Raw genomic sequence first — 22082 nt, 5'->3', positions numbered from 1 at the left:
ACACAAGTAGAGCAACTTCTAGAAAAAAAAAATTAAAAGGCAGGAGGAGATCCTAAGGGAACTTTGGGACAACACGAAACAAAACAACATCCGCATAATAGGGGTTCCAGAAGGAAAGGAAGCTGAGCAAGGAATAGAAAACCTGTTTGAAGAAATAATGACAGAAAATTTCCCTGATATAGGGAAAAAAAACCCACACATATCCAAGAAGCTCACCGAGTCCCAAGCAAAATGAACCCCAAAAGACCAACGCCAAGGCACATTATAATTAAATTGGCAAACACCAACGAAAAAGTAAGAATGTTAAAAGCGGCCAGAGAGAGACAGAAAATTACCTACAAAGGAACCCCCATCAGACTAGCAACTGATTTCTCAACAGAAACTCATCAGGCCAGAAGGGAATGGAATGAAATATACAAAGTCATGCAAAGGAAGGGTCTGAATCCAAGAATACTGTACCCAGCAAGGCTGTCAATCAAAATTGAAGGTGAAATCAGGAGCTTCACAGACAAAAAAGGACTAAGGGAATTTATTACCACCAAACCAGCAATGCAAGAAATGCTAAAGGGTCTGCTCTAAAAAAAAAAAAAAAAAAAAAAAAAAAAAAAAGAAATAGGAAGCGAAGAAGGAACACAGGGGTAAAGAATAAAAATGGCCACAAATAAGTACCTAACAATAATAACTTTAAATGTAAATGGATTAAATGCCCCAATCAAAAGACATAGGGTAACGGATTGGATAAGAAAACATGACCCATATATCTGCTGTCTACAAGAAACCCACCTCAGAAAAAAAGACGCACACAGACTGAGGGTGAAGGGATGGAAAAAGGTTTTCCAGGCAAATGGAACTGAAAAAAAAAGCTGGGGTAGCAATACTTATATCGGACAAATTAGATCTCAAAGTGAAGGACATAACAAGAGATAAGGAAGACCACTTCATAATACTAAAGGGAGCAATTCAACAAGAAGAAATAACTCTGGTAAACATATATGCACCCAATACAGGAGCACCCAAATACATACAAAAACTCCTGGAGGATATCAAGGGAGAGATTGACAGCAATACAATCATAGTAGGAGACTTTAATACCCCACTATCACCATTGGACAATCCTCTAAACAAAACATCAGCAAAGAAACATCAATCCTAAATGATTCACTAGAACAGATGGAATTAATTGACATCTTCAGAACATTTCACCCCAAAGCCACAGAATATACATTCTTCTCAAGTGCACATGGGTCATTTTCAAAGATAGACCATATGTTGGGACATAGGCAAAGTCTCTTCAAATTCAAGAAGATAGAAATCATATCAAGCATCTTCTCAGACCACAGTGGCATAAAACTGAAAATCAACTACAATAAAAACAACCCAAAGAAATCAAACACATGGAGACTAAACAGCATGCTATTAAACCATGACTGGATTACCAGAGAGATCAAAGAAGAAATAAAAAACATCATGGCGACAAATGACAATGAAAACACTACAATCCAAAATCTATGGGACACAGCGAAAGCAGTCTTGAGAGGGAAGTTCACAGTTCTACAAGCCTACTGCAAAAAACAAGAAAAAGGGGTAATAAATTACCCTAACCCAACAACTCAAAGAGTTAGAAAAAGAGCAACAAGAAAAGCCCAGTGTAAGCAGAAGGAAGGAAATAATAAAGATCAGAGCAGAGATAAACGACCTAGAGACTCAAGAAACAATACAAAAGATCAACAAAACCAAGAGCTGGTTCTTTGAAAGGATAAACAAGATTGAAGAACCTCTAGCCAGGCTCACCAAGAAGCAAAGAGAGTGGACCCAAATAAACAAGATCAGAAATGAAAGAGGTGAAATAACAACAGATCCCGCCGAAATACAAAGGATTGTTAAAAAATACTACGAACAACTCTATTCCAACAAACTGGACAACCTGGAGGAAATGGACAGATTCCTAGAAAAATATAACCTTCCAAAACTCAATCAGGAAGAATCTAAACAGCTCAATATGCCAGTAACTATAGAAGAAATTGAAGCAGTCATCAAAAAGCTTCCGGCAAAGAAAAGCACGGGGCCAGACGGCTTTACAGGAGAGTTTTACCAAACATTCAAGGAAGAACTAAAACCTATCCTCCTCAGACTATTCCAAAAAATTCAAGAGGAAGGAACACTTCCAAGCTCCTTCTATGAAGCCAGCATCACCCTAATACCAAAACCAGATAAAGACAACACAATGAAGGAGAATTACAGGCCAATATCCCTCATGAACGTAGATGCCAAAATCCTCAACAAAATTCTAGCAAATCGCATCCAGCAGTACATCAGAAAGATCATACACCAAGACCAAGTAGGGTTTATCCCAGGAATGCAAGGATGGTACAATATCCGCAAATCAATAAACGTGATACATCACATAAACAAATTGAGAGATAAAAATCACAGTCATATCAATTGATGCAGAAAAAGCATTTGACAAAATCCAACACCCTTTCTTGATAAAAACTCTCAAGGTGGGAATAGAAGGATCATACCTCAACATAATAAAAGCTATATATGATAAACCCACAGCTAACATCATACTCAATGGGCAAAACTAAAACCATTTCCCCTAAGAACAGGAACAAGACAGGGATGCCCACTCTCACCACTCCTGTTTGACATAGTACTGGAAGTATTAGCCATTGCAATTAGACAAGAAGAAGAAATAAAAGGCATCCAAATTGGAAAAGAAGAAGTAAAGCTGTCCTTACTTGCAGATGACATGATATTGTACATAAAAAACCCGAAAGACTCCATCAAAAAACTAACAGACTTAATAAATGAATTCAGCAATGTAGCAGGATACAAAATTAACGCCAAGAAATCTATGGCATTTCTATACACCAACAGTGAACTTACAGAAAGACAGAATAAAAAAGCAATCCCATTTTCCATCGCACCAAAAAAATTAAGATACTTAGGAATAAACCTAACCAAGGAGGTAAAAGACCTATACGCGGAAAACTACAGGACACTGAAAAAAGAGATAGAGGAAAATGTAAACAGATGAAAGAACATACCATGTTCATGGATTGGTAGAATCAACATCATTAAAATGTCCATACTACCCAAAGCAATCTATAGATTCAATGCACTCCCCATTAAAATACCAACGGCATATTTCACAGACCTAGAAAGAACTCTCCAAAAATTCATCTGGAATAAAAAAAGACCCCGAATAGCCACAGCAATCCTGAGAAAGAAGAATAAAGTAGGAGGGATCTCAATACCAGATTTCAAGCTGTATTACAAAGCCACTGTCCTCAAAACGGCCTGGTACTGGCACGAGAACAGACATATAGATCAATGGAATAGAATAGAGAATCCAGATATCGACCCAAACCAATATGTGCAATTAATATTTGACAAAGGAGGCATGAGCATACAATGAAGTCAAGACAGTCTCTTCAATAAATGGTGTTGGGAAAATTGGACAGATACATGCAAAAAAATGAAACTAGATCACCAACTTCCACCATACACAAAAATAAACTCAAAATGGATACAGGACTTAAATATAAGACGGGAAACCATAAAAATACTAGAGGAATCCACAGGCAGCAAAATCTCAGACATATACCAAAAGAACTTTTTCACTGATACTGCCCCTAGGGCAATGGAAGCCAAACAGAAAATAAACAAATGGGACTACATCAAAATAAAAAGCTTTTGCACAGCAAAAGAAACCATCAACAAAACAACAAGAAACCCCACTGTATGGGAGAACATATTTGCAAATGGTATCACTGATAAAGGTTTAATCTCCAACATCTACAGGCAGCTTATACAACTTAATAAAAGGAAGATAAATGATCCAATAAAAAAAAATGGGCAACGGACCTAAATAGAAAATTTTCAAAAGAAGACAGAAGGAAGGCCAAGAGACACATGAAAACATGCTCAAAGTCACTAATTATCCGAGAGATGCAAATCAAAATGACAATGCGATACCATCTTCACACCTGTCAGAATGGCCATCATCAACAAATCAACAAATGACAAGTGTTGGTGAAGATGTGGAGAAAAAGGAACCCTCGTGCACTGCTGGTGGGAATGCAGACTGGTGCAGCCACTGTGGAGAACAGTATGGAGTTTCCTCAAAAAACTGAAAATGGAACTCCCATTTGACCCAGTAATCCCACTCCTAGGAATATATCCTAAGAAACTAGAAACACCAATCAGAAAGGATATATGCACCCCTATGTTCATAGCAGCACAATTTGCAATAGCTAAGATTTGGAAACAGCCTAGGTGCCCGTCAGCTGATGACTGGATCAGAAAACTATGGTACATCTACACAATGGAATACTATGCTGCCATAAAAAAGAAGGAATTACTACCATTTGTAGACACCTGGATGGAATTAGAGAACATTATGCTAAGTGAAATAAGCCAGTCAATGAAAGAAAAATACCACATGATCTCACTCATTTGGGGATAATGAAAAACAGTATAAACTGATGAACAAAAAGATAGATACAGAGGCAGTAAAGCATCAAACAGACTGTCAAATTACAGCGGGAAGGTTAGGGAGAGATGGGGGAAATAAGAGATCAACTGAAGGACTTATATGCATGCATATAAGAGTAACCAACGGATGCAAAACATTGGGGGTTGAGGGCATGTATGGGAGTGGGGTGGGGGGGCAATGGTAAAATATGTACACATATAATACCTTAATAAAAAAAATAAAATAAATAAAAATAAAATGTTAGCAGAAGCTAAGTATGTTTGTTCAGGGCTCTATTCTCAGTGTCTAGAACGCAACCTCGCACATAGTAAGTACTCAATGACTCTTTTGAGATGGATGGATAGATACTCAGGAGCTGAATATCTATGGCAGGGGTGGGGACATCCAGCCCACAGGCCACATAAGGCCTTCAAAATCATTTGATCTGGTCCTGCCAAAGCATTAAGGGTGAGTTAATTAAATGTTTGACCAAAGCAGGTTCATTTTTAAGTTGATAATTTTGTATGACCCTCAAATGATGTTATTAATATCCAAATGGCCCTTGGTAGAAAAAATGTTCCCCACCCCTGATATATGGTTTAAGACATAGCCTGTTGAGTCTTATGATATGAAGACTAAAGCTGCCTTATATGCCTGTTTTTTAAAGGAGTTACACACATCAAATGGTGAATGACCTGCGGCTCAGAGTAATCCACACCTGGGCAGGGATGTTCTAAAAGCCAGAGAGCACCAGAGGTTACCCAGTTAATGTCAGGGGAGAGCAATGAAAAAGCAGCAAAGCCAAGGTAAAGTTGACAACCCAAACTCCCTTGAGCAACCCCAGTTCTCCCAGTGGAGTAGAAGGAAGTCAGAGGGTCAGTGAGTGATGAAGACTTACTTATTAGCTCTCATGCCTTCTCTCCGGGTGGCTAAGCCCTCTGCAACCAGAGACTCTGCAATGTTTTCCCCATTGGTATCTGAGGAGAAAAAAAGAGAATTAAACACAAGATTCAAATCTGCCTCCAATGACTATAGAGCTCAAATGAAACCCACTTTCATCCTTAGTTCTTCAAGAAGAATGATGTTGCCAAAGAATTGGGCAAGCCAGCAATGTAGTGCTGTGTTTTTCAGAAAAACTTTTCTCCCAAAATCTCTAATCTCTAAGACCCAAAGGTCTATAAATCTTTTTCTCAGGACTTTGTTTCTAAGTTTCTTGTGTCTCTCCCAGGCCAAAGGCATCCTCAATAACTACGGGAGATTGACAAGAAAGCAAGACACATGCAGCACCCACGGAGTGTATACAGAGCACTGACCTAGGGAGGAAGGCCTGGAGCTGAATACACCTTCTGCCAAGTAATATCTTAGACAAGGTCTCTCAGCATTACTTTAGTCTATAAAATGAGAAGAGTACCTGCCTAGAGGGGTTCTTGTGAGAATTAAACAATAATTCCGTAAATATCCAAGTACATAGGAATTAAAAACATACTATATATACAATCAGATAGACAGATTTGTTCAGGATTATCTATTACATTTTACACCAGAAAGTCCAATTCCTCTCAGGGTGTCCTATTATTTGTTCCAACAGGACACCAAGACAAGCTATGCAGTTTGACAAAGACTTTCTCCTGCTCTCAGACAGAGACACAGGGGACAGTGTCTAGATTTCTAACCTCTCAAACAGCAGCCTTCAGAGCAGGCAAGAAAAATAAAGGTAAACATAAACCCAATACAATTAGGTTTTACCTGGGCACTTGAACCATTAATTGCATTTCCATGCTATTGAAAAAGCTTTTAGGTTCTGTGTATTCTCTTAAATCTCTGCTTGTCAGCCAAAACGATAAAGGAAGCCATCTATGAGGGAATCACCACATAAAAATGTTTAATATGGCAGAAAACAAGCTCCTAGATAAACTGAAACACAGCAGTCTAGCTGATAGGTAATGTCAGCACAGAATAAAATTCTGTAAGATTTATATTTGATACACTATCCAACGACTTCTGCAAGCAAACAAGTATACACACCACCCCCAAACCCAACCTAAATGCCTTGCCATTAGCATGCCCCAATTTCTTCAAGGCAAATTGTAAGCCTCTTTTTTTACCAAGAAAAGTTAAGGTGAATGGTATTTACACAAAGGACACTCAGGTTCTGAGGCTGAGCATGGATCACACCTTTCTACTGAGGTAACTGCTGAGGCCAGACACACACAGCTATCTAATATTGGTAAATATTACATTGGTTCTTTCAAAACAACAGGAATACAAAGAATGAAAAGTCAAAAGGAAGGATTCAACAAATAAGGGAAAAGTTGAACAGTAAGGGGCCAAAAGGCTGGGATGAAAAGAACAAAGCTGGGGTACAAACAAGGTGATTGGCCATAAAAGCAGACCAATCAACAGCTCACCAAACACATATTTTTTTAGCACAGAGCACTCTGATAATGCCTGTCAGCAGACCCATTTCTAAAAATTTAGTTCTGATTGCTCCTTCAAAGGGAGAAAAATACATTTCTCTGGGCCAACCTCCCAAAGAAGGCAACAAAATGTGGTAGACAGAATACTGAAAACAGGGAATCTATAGTGATGCATCTGATTTTCTTATTACTTATCAACTTCTGAATCTGATCAAGTCACAATTGAGGATGGCATTATGAGTAGGTGGGTGACTACATTTTCTCCAAAAGTTGGAAGACTAATCATCTCTTTTTTTAGTAAGTTCTAGGTTAACTACAATTTCTTGAATTCTACCATTCTCCCCTATCATAAAAAGAGTGAGTAGCACCCTAGCTGATTTGGTTCAGTGGACTGAAGGGTCCCAGGTTCAATTCTGGTCAAGGGCACGTACCTCGGTTGCAGGCTCAATCCCTGACCCTGGTCGGGACACAGGAGGCAACCAATCAGGGCACAAGAGGCAAACAATCTATGTGTCTTCCTCACATTGATGTTTCTCTCTCTCTGTCTCTCACCCTCCCTTCCACTCTCTCTAAAAATCAATGGAAAAATATCCTCAGGTGAGGATTAACAAAACAAAACAAAAAGAGTGAATAGTCTCAAACTAGGATAAACATATGAATACTAATTATCTAAACCACTGTTTCGTTTCATGAAAATGGCATTGAGAGTTGGCTCAAGTAACTGAATGAAAATATTAAACTTTAAGCCATTTAATAAACCTTTAAAACTCAAAAATGTAGGTAATTTTCAATCATTCTTTCAGTACATATTTAATGATCAAATCCTATGTGCCAGGTTTTATTCTAAACATTAATGTGTTAACTAGTAAATTATATCCAGTTTATAATTTGGGTCAATTTAAAAAATAAACTTTTAAAAAATATCATTGAAGGGTGAGGGGGCAATGGGGGGATAAGTACACATATGTATGTAATACCTTAATGAATAAAGAAAAATTTTTAAAAAAATAACATTAAATATTATTTTTAAGTGTCAGAGTCTCTTAACATAAACAATTAGACCATTTTAGTTGAAGATGAGGGCTATTTAAATGAACTCTTAGATATATCTGTGCCCACAGTGAGATCTCTTTCAGAATAACAAAAGATTGACCAGCTGTTATTAAACTGAAATTATTTTAGGTATGAGATCCTTGAACAACTGCATTTTGAAGACAGTGTACTTCTATTGTATTACATTCTTTCTAACCAATAGCCATCCAACAATAATGCTTATGTGTTTTATTTCCTAATATATTACTTGAATTATGTGTAAAAGGCAAATCTTTCTATTTCTCTTTTTGAAAAGATTCCATATCCTATATAAAGAGCAAATTGACCCTCACGCCCTTGCACAAGATGGCCGCCCCCATGTGGTCAAAGATGGCCACCACAAGATGGCTGGCAGGGGAGGGCAGTTAGGGGTGACCAGGCCAGCAGAGGAAGGCAGTTAGGGGCGGCCAGGCTGGCAGGGGAGGGCAGTTGGGGGCGACCAGGCCGGCATGGGAGGGCAGTTGGGGGTGACTGGGCTGGCAGGGGAGGGCAATTGGGGGGGACTGGGCCTGCAGGGGAGGCCAGCTGGGGGCAACCAGGCCTGCAGGGGAGGGCAGTTGTGGGCAACCGGGTCTGCAGGGGAGGGCGGTTAGGGGCGACCAGGCCAGCAGGGAAGAGCAGTTAGGGGCGACCAAGCCGGCAGTTGGGGGTTACCGGGCCAGCAGGGGAGGGCAGTTGGGGGTGATTGGGCCAGCAGGGGCACAGTTAGGCGTCGATCAGGCTGGCAGGGGAGTGGTTAGGGGCAATCAGGCAGGCAGGCAGGCGAGTGGTTAGGAGCCAGCAGTCCCAGATTGTGAGAGGGCTATCTGACTGACCAGCAGTCGGACATCCCCCAAGGGGTCCCAGATTGGAGAGGGTGCAGGCTGGGCTGAGGGACCCGGCCTCTAGTATTACTATAACTTCCCATCCAATCAAGAAGCAGATAAGCCATTTGTCTGAGAGGCTGGAAAAGGTGGTGTTCCTCTACTGGGTAAATTCAACAAGACACCTCCAAGGTCATGCCCATCTAATAGCCTATATTGCTTATCTAATATCCTACAATTAAAATCAGAATCTTAAGAGGATGATATTAGCCTTGTCATTCTACCCTGCTTGCTTACTCTAGCACTAACTAACCAAGTCAAATAGATTATGTATAGCAGCTCAATTGGAAGGTTATTTTATCAAATAATCACAGGAAACAAAAATATCCAAAATAATTTCAGATGAACACAACTGTTTTATGCTTTACAGAGAACATTCTACCAAGTATTTCAATGGCCTATTTCTGTTCAAAGTCTATTCCACAATCTTTCTCTCCCTCCACCTAATCCAAAAGACCAGAACACCTAATATCCCACAAGCCATCTGATCTAGCTAAACAATCCGCATATGTGTGCACATACACAAATGTATTTACTAAGCACATACTCTGTTCCAGAGATAGGTATTTTACATATACTATCTCTTTAAATTCTCTCAATAACTTACAAATGAAGTAACTAGGACTTAGAAAAGTTAAGGTTAAGTAAGGGTCCATGAAAGAAGAGCCAGGATTCTAATCCATATGTACACAACTCCAAAGCCTGTGTTCTTCCCACTGCAAAACGCGTGGCTTACTAAAAACCACAAGCCATAAACAAATCTTCCTTTACTAAAGAACGTCCCCATGAGCAGAAGAAAACCCACAAGATAAAGGGAATAGAAGATGTAATTGGAAATCTATAGGAATTTAATTAGCACTATGACCTAGAAGCACACAGCTACTGAGTTCTACGCGCTGAGGGCCTAAATACAGGGAAGGATGCTATTCTGTACAACAAGCATGTCCAACTCTAAGGCTAACACGGGCCAAATAAATAAGGTTTAAGTTTATGTGGGCTGCAAAAAAACAAAAGCTTCAATTTCCATTGAAACGTAGGTTTATTTCGATAGAGACATGCTAAATACAAAGGGCTAAAATAAATGAGTAATCGTTGACATAAAATAATAGAACATTTTAATAAAAATATTTTTTCTTAAACATTAACTTACCAGACACTGAATAACTAACTGCACAAATTAATAAGCATAATGTAAATAAACCTATTTTTCTTTTTTCTTTTTTTTTAAAATATATTTTATTGCTTTTTTACAGAGAGGAAGAGAGAGGGATAGAGAGTTAGAAACATCGATGAGAGAGTAACATCGATCAGCTGCCTCCTGCACACCTCCTACTGGGGATGTGCCTGCAACCAAGGTACATGCCCTTGACCAGAATTGAACCTGGGACCCTTGAGTCCGCAGGCCGACGCTCTATCCACTGAGCCAAACCGGTTAGGGCAAACCTATTTTTCTTGTTCTCCAAAAGCTAAATATTTCCTGTTGCATAAACCAAAAAAAGTCATACAAGGCTAATGACGTGGCAATCGGCTGCTAAAATCTTCGCTGCTAGCTGTAGTGGAGAGAAATAGTGCGCTGGTGCATAAGAGAAATGAATGTAACACAATTATAGTCATCAGTCATTAGCGAACATTGTAGTTCGTTATTAATAACTAGAGGCCCGGTGCATGAAATTGTGCACTGGGAGGGGGGTCTCTCAGCCCGGCCTGAGCCCCTTGTGCAGTCCAGGAGCTCTCAGGGGATGTCCGACTGCCAGCTTAGGCCTAAACTGTCAGTTGGACATCCTTAGTGCTGCCAGGGAGGCGAGAGAGGCTCCCGCCACCACCACTGCACTCGCCGGCGCTCCCCCTGTGGGAGCGCACTGACCACCAGGGGGCAGATCCAGCATTGAGCGTCTGCCCCCCAGTGGTCAGTGCATGTCATAGCGACCAGTAATTCCGCCATTCGGTCGATTTGCATATTAGCCTTTTATTATATAGGATTATGTATAACAGGATATTGTAAAAATTAAGTTACAAAATCTTTATTAAGATGTTTCTTACATACCATTATATTAGCTGGGCTGCAAAAATATTCGTTGTGGGACGCATGCGGGCCACAAGTTTGACAAGCTTGCTGTACTACATACACCTTCTACAAGCCAGGAAAGCAGACACAGGAGCAAATAGGACACCGGAATATCAGGGAACTCCTCTGCATCTATGTGCCATGAACTTACACTTCCAAGTACATCAAAAGCCAACTGTCCTAGAGCTACCTCCACCAGCACTCACACTGGCCTTCCACCATATGAAAACTGATGGGAGGAACTTGAGACTCAGAGAGGAGAGAAATGAGACCTTTCCTCCTTGCTACTCACCTTTTCCAAGGTAAATCATGCCATACTCTCGTCCCTGGGGAGTCTTGTTTTCTATCGTGAAACAGACTTCCTTCCCAATAAGCTTCTTCCGAAGGAACTCTCGAGCAGGAAATGCCCAGGGCTGAGAGACAAAACAAACGTGTCACATGAGAACTGCGGAGTTCCCCACCACAATCATCATTCAAGTTCATTTCTTCAATATCCTGGCCCTGCACCAGGCCCTGAGAAGAATATAAAAATGAAAATGCACACAACCCAAATTGCACACTTAGGGAGCTCATAAAAAAGAGGGTCTAGCAGTGGATTTAACTAGCACAGGCCTTGAAAACAAGCCTCACAGTTTCCCAGTCACTGGCAGTAGTACTTTTTCCCACATCACTGTCTATTCAGAGCTATAGCTTACTTTGTGAATAATAATTGCCCATAATTTTATAGCACTTACCACATACCAGCCACTACTCTAAATGCTTTCTATTTATTAGCCCACTTCTGGGTGGGAGGTCCAGATTCTAGAAACTTACCTAGCCAAAGGGGGAAGTCATAAATAACAACTACGACCTCCATTTGTTCGCCTCTATCCAGTTTATGAAGCGCTTTCACCAAATATTAAACTGTCCTGAAACCAGTTCAAGGCACTGTCAAAGTAGAGATAAGGTTCTAGTGCAGTGGTCGGCAAACTCATTAGTCAACAGAGCCAAATATCAACAGTACAACGATTAAAATTTCTTTTGAGAGCCAAATTTTTTAAACTTAAACTTCTTCTAACGCCACTTCTTCAAAATAGACTCGCCCAGGCCATGGTATTTTGTGGAAGAGCCACACTCAAGGGGCCAAAGAGCCACATGTGGCTCACGAGCCACAGTTTGCCAACCATGGTTCTAGTGCTATTCTTATTTCAGAGTGAGTCCCCTAGTCAAGTAAGAGCCTTGCTTATGTCATTTCCTCCACCTTTTTAAGAACAGCCAACAGAGTTGAGAATGGCAAGAACTATTCTCCCCAAAATGTCTCCTCCTCTTCTACTGCTCTAATCTGAAACTATACCAGTGGGAACCTCCCAGGATCTTGGAGAGGACACCTGTAACAGGCCCTGGTCACCTTAACAATGACACAAGGAGTGAGCCACACAAAAGGAAGTAGTCTCCATGTGATCTCAAGATACTGTGCAAAGGGATGGTTTTGTCCCATCCACAGCCTATCACTTCTAGGATGGCTGTCTCCTCTGAAGCAGCCCGGTCATAGTCAGTGGCCACAGGCCCTTGAATTTACAGTCTGGACCCAGCTCAGTTCCCCAAGTTCCCTTAAAAAAGAAATGAGGAAGGAGGGGTAAGAGTTCAAGGAGCATATGATCAGCAGGAGCTCATGTGCAGAAAAAAATGCAAAGTATAGAAGGGAAGAGTGGTATACGATAAGCAGGCACTGTCTATTATAATCTCATAGAGCCACAAAACTGGGGTCACCCACCCTAAAGCAGGGGTGGGGAACGTCAGGTCCGCAGGCCATGTAAGGTCCGAGAAATCATTTGGTCTGGTCCTGCTAAGGTATTAGGGGTAAATTAATTAAATGTTTGACTACAGCAGGCTAATTTTTAAGTTGATAATTCTGTATGGCCCGCAAATTATGTCATAAACTAAAGACCCAGCATGTGATATCGCGCGAGACTCAGACCCACCGCACCAGCAGGACCCAGACTGACTCCCACAGTGCCAGGAGGGATGCGGGACCCCAGACTGACTCCAGCCGCCCAGAGTCAAGTCTCTGCCCACCCGCACGCACCTCGCCGCGCAAGCAGCCTCCTGGTGACCATCTGCCGTTATGGCGTCACGACCACAGGTCTTTTATGATATGGATATCCAAATGGCCTCTGGCAGAAAAAAGGTTCCCCACCCCTGCAAGGAACAAAAGTATATACATGACCTGAAAAGAAACCCTCTGCTGACCTTTTCAGCCCATGAAGATTGTTACACAGGTTATCCAAAAAGCTCTTCTACAAGAAAAACATCCCTATGACTTCCCAGAAGCCAAGCAACCAGTTGGGCTAGTATTCACAATACCAGTCCTGTTATATGTATCAACTGCAGATGGTTCTAGGAAGAACTGATCCTCAGTAAGTGCTCTCCAAGACACAAACGCTTACACTCAGTCATCTAATTCTCTCTCCTCAAAGCATCAACAAGCAAAAGAACCAATCACTCAATGGCAATATATACTTTATGTATACATATTTTATGTCCCATTTGTACCCATTGCCCCACTCCTAAAAATTAAAATTAGTACCTGTATCAGAGTCTGATGACTGATAAATTAGCCCAAATACCAACCAATCACAAAAACACTACTGAATCTAATAACACAGGCTCCTACCATTTTTATTAACTTAGTGATCCACTTACTCTAAAAATATCTTCCACTATAGATCTAATGCTTAGGTTCTAGTTCTGAGTGCCATATTAACATCTAAAATTCAGTAACACACTGCCTTCCTAAACATTTGGGGAAATTCTGATAAGACAAGTACTCCTAAAGGAGGCCAAGACTTTGGTAAAAATTCACTTATCAAGGGTCAGTTCACAAGGAACTATCTAGGCCCTATAGGGAAACCTCCAATATCTACCAACTAGGCAGAATGACTAAAATCTTTTAGAGCTTGCTGAAGGAGCATCCTTCTCTAAGGACATTCCATTTTACAGCTGATCGGTCATTGGGCCATGGGAGAAAGTCACACTGGAGGGCTTGAAAAGGATGTATTTCTAATCCTATAAGAAAAAAGAATCTAGTTTTTGTAACCTTCCTTTCTTAAACCAACCTTCTCAAGTTGTGTTTCACTCGGGGTTGAGCAAATTCATTAACTGGACATGATCCTATCTAATAAAAGAGTAATATGCCAATTGACCGTCACTCCAACACACAAGATGGCCAGCAGGGGAGGGACCAGGTCTGCAAGGGAGGGCAGTTGTGGACGATCAGGCCAGCAGGGGAGGGCAGTTGGGAGGGACCAGGCCTGCAAGGGAGGGCAGTTAGGGGCGACCGGGCCAGCAGAGGAGGGAAGTTGGGAGCAACCGGGCCTGCAGGGAAGGGCAGTTGGGGGGGTGACCAAGCCTGTAGGGGAGGGCAGTTGGGAGTGATCAGGCCTGCAGGGGAGGGCAGTTGGGGGGGGACCGGGCCTGCAGGGGAGGGCAGTTAGGGGTGACCAGGCCTGCAGGGGAGGGCAGTTAGGGGCAATCAGGCTGGCAGAGGAGCAGTTAGGCATCAATCAGGCTGGCAGGGGAGTGGTTAGGGGTGATCAGGCTGGCAGGCAGAAGCGGTTAGGGGCAATCAGGAAGGCAGGCAGGCGAGCAGTTGGGAGCCAGCAGTCCTGGATTGTGAGAGGGATGTCCGACTGCCCGTTTAGGCCCGATCCTACCAGGGCCTAAATGGGCAGTTGGACATCCCTCGAGGGGTCCCAAATTGGAGAGGTGCAGGCTGGGCTGAGGGACACTCCCTGCCCCCACTCCATACACGAATTTCGTGCACCGGGCCTCTAGTATTATATGAAGAAAGGCAAATGGGAGAATCAGGAAAGAGACTAACCACCTCACTCCTCACAAGGGCAACAGGGAACTCCAGAAGAGAATCTTTGTAAAAGTATCCACACAGATGATAGCCAGCAGAAAACTACCCGATGGAGAAGGCTATCCCAACAGAGCCTCCTAGAACAACTCTTAAGAGACAAGTATAGGGAAATTTGCTCAAAGCATTTATCAAATAAGGCCCAGCAGGACCAACAGGAATAATAACTGTGGTCTTGTTCAAATGATGTTCCAGGGCTTCATCTAAGAAGCAAATGGCCATTAAGAAGTTGGGACTCAAAATTCCCTCTTCCCTTTAGAATGCCCAATAGCAGGCAATCTAGCAGCTTGCTCTCCACTCCTAGACTCGAGCAAGTTCTGATGTCTACCATGATAAAATTAAAAATTCCAATCTTTTCTTTGGACCAGACAGACTTCTGAACTACTGAAACAAGATTAAATCCCATAGCAATGTAAAACCTTAAAGCTACCTACTTTTGTACCTGGCCCAATGTTTAATACTTCGTGTCCCTCCTTCTTTTCTAATCATTCCACTGTACCACCTGTATGTGTAACTAATCCCTCTCTGCCCCAACCACCCCACACCCCAATTCTCAAAAGTTCCACTGAACACAGGACTATGACACTCATTTCTATATTCCTCATGAAACCAACAGAAGTTCACACATAAGAGGAGCTCAGTAAATCTGTAGGAAATAAATATATAATTTCCACAGTGCCAATCAATGCAGTATCTAGGCTGCCTAGAAGCAGTGAGGCAACAATGGGGATTAGCCTGCAACAGCACAGTGATGGCTAGGGACACGCTATGGGGTTGCTTTTATTGCGACAAGACTTAAGAGAGAGAGCCGAGTTTCTTTGAAAGAAGAAATTATGAGGGAAAGCAGAAAATAATCAAGTGAGTGATATTTGGGATAGTAAAACAAAGGGAAGTAAATGAGTAATAATGTCCTTGACTCTATTAGAATGAGAAAATATTAGACAACTTGTTCTAAAACAAAAGTCAGAAACAAGGATAGTGCCACATTGCACAATCAACTGATTCCCCAAAAAGAGATACGCAGGTCCTTTTCCTCATTATTCATGTAAATGTGCATTCACTGTACACCTGCTTCACATCAGGCAATGACTAGGCATGTGATGAGAGATAAGGTCCCTTCTCTCAAGGAGCCTCCGTAGAGCAGGATATATAAACATGCAATAAAATGTTATGAATGCTAGGACAGCACAAAAATAGGACAACGAAAGAAAATGTCAGGAGTGACTTCTCAGGAGGCTGAATCTTCAGAGATACAAGGTGTTCACCAGGACCAATGGAGAAGGAGCTCCTGATGGAGGGAGCAGCATGAGCCAAGGCACAAGCAGGCAAAACTTAAGTGGCTCTTAATACTTTCAGCATGGCTGGAACTTAGCATCCGGAACAGGGTCAGTAAGAAACTAAAAGTCAAACCACAAATGGGCTTGAATCCCAGGCTAAGGCATTTAAATTTCTCACAGAGGTAATGGGGAATCACTGAAGTCTGGGAATGACACGGAGCAAGGAAATAAAAGTACACTTCAGAAAGATCTGGGAGCATACAGAGAAAGGATTAGAAGGAGAAAAAAGGCAAAGAGACTATTATGTCAATACTAGAGGCCCGGTGCATGAAATTCGTGCACGGGGCGGGGGTTGTGTCCCTCAGCTCGGCCTGTGCCTTTCGCATTCTGGGACCCCTTGGGGGATGTCCACCTGCCACAAGCCCAGCTTCTGGCTGCGTGGGGGAAGACGGCGGGGAGGTGAGCGCCGCTCAACCAGAAGCTAGCTTGCTGCTCCTTAGGAGCTGGCCCCGCCCCCCCGGCCACTGATCGTTCAGGAAGGTCATTTTTTTTTTTTCCAATATATTTTATTGATATTTTACAGAGAGGAAGGGAGAGGGATAGAGAGCTAGAAACATCGATGAGAGAGAAACATCGATCAGCTGCCTCCTGCACACCCCCCAATGGGGATGTGCCCGCAACCAAGGTACATGCCCTTGACCGGAATCGAACCCGGGACCCTTCAGTCCGCAGGCCGACGCTCTATCCACTGAGTCAAACCGGTTTCGGCCAGGAAGGTCATTTTTGCTTCAGCCTCACAGCCCCGGCTTCGTCCGGACATTGGGCTGGATGGGGTCAATGAGGAGGGGAGAGGGGGGAAGGAGACATATGCTATACTTTCAACAATGAAGATTTAAATATATATAATAAATAAATAAGATTTTAAAAACAATTAAAATAAAATTGCTTCACTGCCTTCTTTTTTTAAAAAAAGATATTTTTATTGATTTCAGAGAGGAAGGGAGAGATAATAACACCAATGATGAGAATCATTGATAAGCTGCCTCCTGTACGCCCCCTATTGGGGATCGAGCCTACAACCCAGGCATGTGCCCTTGACTGGAATCGAACCTGAGACCCTTCAGTCTGCAGGCCAACACTCTATCCACTGAGCCAAACCATCGAGGGCCTTCACTGCCTTCTTAATTCAAACAAAATACCTTTTATTATAGATGAAAAAAACTAAACGTTTTCCCTAAATAAAAGATCCCCATGAGCTGCTATGTCAGGGAATAGCAGAGGACAGCTGAGATACCAACTTGTCCAACATCATTAAGTTGGGACAAAGAAAAAATAATTAGAATCCAGAAATTTCATTTCTGAAAGCCAAAGCACAACTAAAGTAGAGACAAGAGCTGATGTTTGAAATTATAGAAACCAAGAAGACTAAACAATTAAGACTACCAAATTAGGACTCATAGCAGCTGCCTGGAGAGGTAAGACCTGAAGGAGCCCAAGGGAGACCACAGGGAAGGATAGGTAGCTAGGCATTCATGGTGAGGAGATAAGGGATAAGGAGGGGATGATGGAGTAAAAGCTCAGAAGTTTCTCAAATCACCGTAACACAATGGTTCTTGACTAGTATTGGGCCACAGTTGCTTTGAGAAACTGATAAAAGCTCCCTTCCTTAAAAATGCATGTTTAAAAAAAAAAAAGAAAAAAGAAATGCATGTTTACACAAAATTTTGCAAACTTCATAGAGTTCCAATGCCTTTATGGATTCCAGATTAAGAATCTGTAATAAAGCACAGGCCTAGTGTTTATAGTATGCTACCATTTAGAAAAATGAGAGTACTTGCACAGGCAATAAATTTCTCTGGAAGAAGACACAAAACACTAGCAACATAAATAGTCCTTGGGAGAAGAGCTTGATTTTTCACTGAATACCCTTCTAAATTTTGAATGTGAATGGAGAATTCAAACATAAATTAATAAAAGAGCTCTGCCAAAACCAACACAAACCTCAAATGGCCGAGATTACATAGGAAATGTTCTAATCTATTCCAAGAGATGTAGGAGCGAAAACAGACAAACCTGAAAGGGAAAGGGTATGAGAAAAAGCCACCAAGGGCAGTGAATGTATACAAACTGATGCAAGACACTGTGGGTATGTCAGGGTCATCATTCTTGTGATATAAAAACAATCAAAATATACAGAAAAGAAAGTGCAGATCAACCTTCCATCGGACTGGGCTACCACCTGGGTCCACAGCCTCAGGGAGGCCTCAGGAAGAACCTACCTCATCAGGCGTATCTTTTGCATCTGGTTGTGCTGCAGCTGCCCGGCGGGCAAGGTTTCCAGCTCGAATGTTGCTAAGGTTGATCTGTCTCTCAGGAGGAGGCCCACCACGAGGTTGCCCTCGGACAATGATGGCACACCCTGACAGGACCTGAGGGTGTGTGAGGAGGAAAATAAGAGAAAATTAGTGATCTAGAGGTAACAACACTATAATATAGAGTGTTCAATACTGTATCCCCAACATGTAGAACAGTACTTGACACCTTGAAGGCATTTAAATATTTGTTGAGTGAGTAAATGAATGAGATTATTATTTTTTAACTCTTCACCCGATTTGAGAGAGAGACATCAATTTGACCCTGCTAGCGGTTCTAAACCTGTGGGTCGCGACCATCAGAAAACACAGATATTTACATTACGATTCATAACAGTAGCAAAATTACAGTTATGAAATAGCAACGAAAATAATTTTATGGTTGGGGGTCACCACAACATGAGGAACTGTTATTTATTATATATATTTAAATCTTCATTGTTGAAAGTATAGCATATGTCTCCTTCCCCCCTCTCCCCTCCTCATTGACCCCATCCAGCCCAATGTCCAGACAAAGCTGGGGCTCTGAGGCTGAAGCAAGAATGACCTTCCTGAATGACCAGTGGCCGGGGAGGTGGGGCCAGCTCCATTAAAGGGTCACAGCATTAGAAAGGTTGAGAACCACTGCTCTAATCAACGACACCAGGCATAGAATCCCCTTGCAACTGTGAAAAAAGTTCTGAAGCTCATTGGTATTTAACTTTTAAACATTTGCAAGGGAGAAGAAAGGAGGATTTCAAGTGGAAGAAGAGAAGAAAAGGAGTAAAGAAAAAATGACAAACTATTCAACTATTCAAGTTGTCTTTGCTCAGTGATACATGATTTAATTAACAGTTGGGCTCAAGTACTGGCTTCACTAGATCTGAAAGACCCTCATTTCCAAGATTCAAAACAAGAAGAGCTGCTGACAAGTTCATAGATGCAAGATTGGGGAGTTCTGCCAACGTGGAGTTCTTAGTAAAGGAACAGTCCATGGAAATGGAAGTTGAATCAAAGAAGGGAAGGAGCACAAAGGGAAGCCTCTCCTATACACATCTGCTTAGCTGACAATTCCCCTTCACCTCTCCAACTTAACTCACACTCTTAAGTTATAAAATATTAATATATAAGTATGGAAGTACACTGAAACATAAATGTACATGTTAAATAATAAGATAAATAAATAACTGAGTAACCACCACCCAAGTTAAGAACGAGAACATTGCCAGAACCTTGGATCCCCTCCATGCCCCTCGCTACTTTAGCCCCTTCCTTCTCCCAACCACCATTATCCTGGCCATTGTGACAATCCCCCTCCCTTGCTTTGCCATCTAAGTACACATCGCTAAGCAATGTGGTTTCATTTTGCCTATTTCTGAACTCCATATAAATTTAGTCTACTGCATGTACCCATCAGTAATTTGCTTCTCTTGCTCATTGTTTTTTGTGGGGTTTTTTTTGTAAAACTAATTCATAATGATGTGAAACACTAATTTATTCACTTCCACAGCTTTATAGTATTTATTCCATTGTATAACTTTACCACAATTCATTTAGCCATTCTACTACTTTTTACAGAAATTCTGCATAACAAATACATATATTCAAACTTCTTTAAAAAATACTGTTCTAATCAATGTCTAAATATTCCCAATATCTTCAGCACATAGACCTTGGTCTTAATGGCTCCTCCCTAGATGATTGAAGCTACACCATGACACACACAATAAAGACTGTCTCCTTACCAGTTACAAGTCATGCTCTTCATTTTTATCCTTTCTGATCAGGTGTGACCAGCGATTAAACTTTACAGCTTCCAGCCAAACACCCTTGCTACAGCCCTTCCTGAGAACCCATGCCCTGGATATAATCCTAGGGAACTGACATTCTAATAAGGCATACTCTCAAACACAGCAAAGCCAGGGAAGAACATGTCTACTAAGGCAGAGGATGCTTCATGTTCTTGAAGTGAGAAGGACCAAAGAAAAGAAAAAGCGCTCGGCTCTGATTCATTTATAGTTAATTCTTCACAAGTGGCAGGAACAAGAATAGCACATTCTAGAATACCTACACTTGAAATCATTCATTCATTCCAAAATTTTAAACAGGGCTGAGGAGAGCCCAACTACATACAGCAGAAAAATTAGAGCATCTATCTCCAATGCCTGCTCCTCAGTTTTAGTCAAGTTTTCACAAAAAGTAATAAAGCACTCCCAGGAGAGCCAGTACCTCTTGGTAATAAGCCCAGATGGAACACTAAGGCCCATTTACAAGAAAACTCACCTTGGCTAATCAAGTAAACTCTGATAAGTGAGCACCAACCCAGGCTAGGATACAGTCCTTATTTCTCAGGTCTGACAAAGGTAACTGAAAAGCTCAAGAACAGAATGAATGATTAGAAGAGTCCCCCTTTTCCCCTAAATATATCAGAAAGGTATTACCTCTAATACCTCTACCTAGTATACTAGGTTCCTGGGGAACAGTGGGTCTGTAGCTATTATCCAGGTCCCATTAAGGCCTTTGGTAGACAACTTGTACATAGGAATTTTGCAAAGCTTCCTTTGTATACCCTCCACTCTTTGGAAAATTATTCTAAAAACTGCTATCAGAACTTCTTTTATATTACTCCAAATAATGCCATTCAGACAATAGTCAATGTTTGAATTAATACTGCAGAGAGATGACTTTTATTTTATAGGCTGCTCTACACCTTTTATACTAATCTATACTAATAATAGAGGAATATGCAAATTGTCCAGGATGCCATCACAGTAACGACCAAACAGCAGGCTGCATGGGGCGACTAGGCTGGCAGGGGGATTAGTGAGGGACAACCAAACAACTGAACAGCAGGCTGCGTGGGGCGACCAGGCTGGCCGGGGGGGGAGGAGGGGACAGTTGGGTGTGACCAGGCCAGCAGGGGGGTGAGGGGGGCAGTTGGGGACAACCAGGCCAGCAGGAGGGGGAAGTTGGAGGCGACTAGGCCGGCAGAGGGGGGCAATTAGGGGCAACCAGGCCGGTGGGGGGCAGAGCAGTTAGGAGCCAGCAGTCCCAGATTGTGAGGGGTCAGGCTGGGCTGAGGGGACTTCCCCCCCACCCCACATGAATTTCATGCACCGGGCCTCTAGTGTATATATAAAATCAAGCAGCAGTCGCATGCCACAAGAATACTCATATGGCTCTAGCTGATTTGGCTCAGTGGATAGAGCGTCAGCCTGCGGACTAAAGGGTCCCGGGTTCAATTCCAGTCAAGGGCATGTATCTTGGTTGCAGGCACATCCCCAGTGGGGGGTGTGCGGGAGGCAGCTGATCGATGTTTCTCTCTCATCGATGTTTCTAACTTTCTATCCCTCTCCCTTCCTGTCTGTAAAAATCAATAAAATATATTTAAAAAAAAAAAAGAATACTCATATGGCAGACGCTGTTATTACTGTTTCCCCAGGAGGAAAGAACTGACTCATGTACATCTTTCCTTTGTAACTCCCCCGTATTTGACCATAGCCTTGGCAGAGAGGCAAGAAGAAACTCTCTCTGCAGACCACCACAGAAGAGAGACTTGTCTATAAGGGAAGAACCAGTCTCCCTCCTAGTATTTATAGGAACCAAAGTAGCAGAAAGGAGGTCTAGTTTGTTTTGAAC

The 22082-nt window shown here is 42.0% G+C and overlaps 1 protein-coding gene across 1 annotated transcript in view; it reads right to left on the bottom strand.

The window, feature by feature from the left end:
* The window catches only part of SND1 (staphylococcal nuclease and tudor domain containing 1), a 495060-nt gene that overhangs the window by 449408 nt on the left and 23570 nt on the right, over positions 1 to 22082 (bottom strand). Inside the window, exons 2-4 of the mRNA XM_080663510.1 lie at positions 18372 to 18521; positions 11210 to 11330; positions 5379 to 5457 (exon numbers count right to left, since the gene is read on the bottom strand). Coding sequence (XP_080519636.1) covers positions 5379 to 5457; positions 11210 to 11330; positions 18372 to 18521 — 350 coding nt within the window. The remainder of the gene's footprint in view (positions 1 to 5378; positions 5458 to 11209; positions 11331 to 18371; positions 18522 to 22082) is intronic.

Source organism: Plecotus auritus (assembly GCF_963455305.1).
Source record: "Plecotus auritus genome assembly, chromosome: 4".
NCBI lineage: Eukaryota > Metazoa > Chordata > Mammalia > Chiroptera > Vespertilionidae > Plecotus > Plecotus auritus.
Note: the sequence above shows the minus strand (reverse complement) of the source record. Positions and strands in the feature narration are given on the sequence as shown.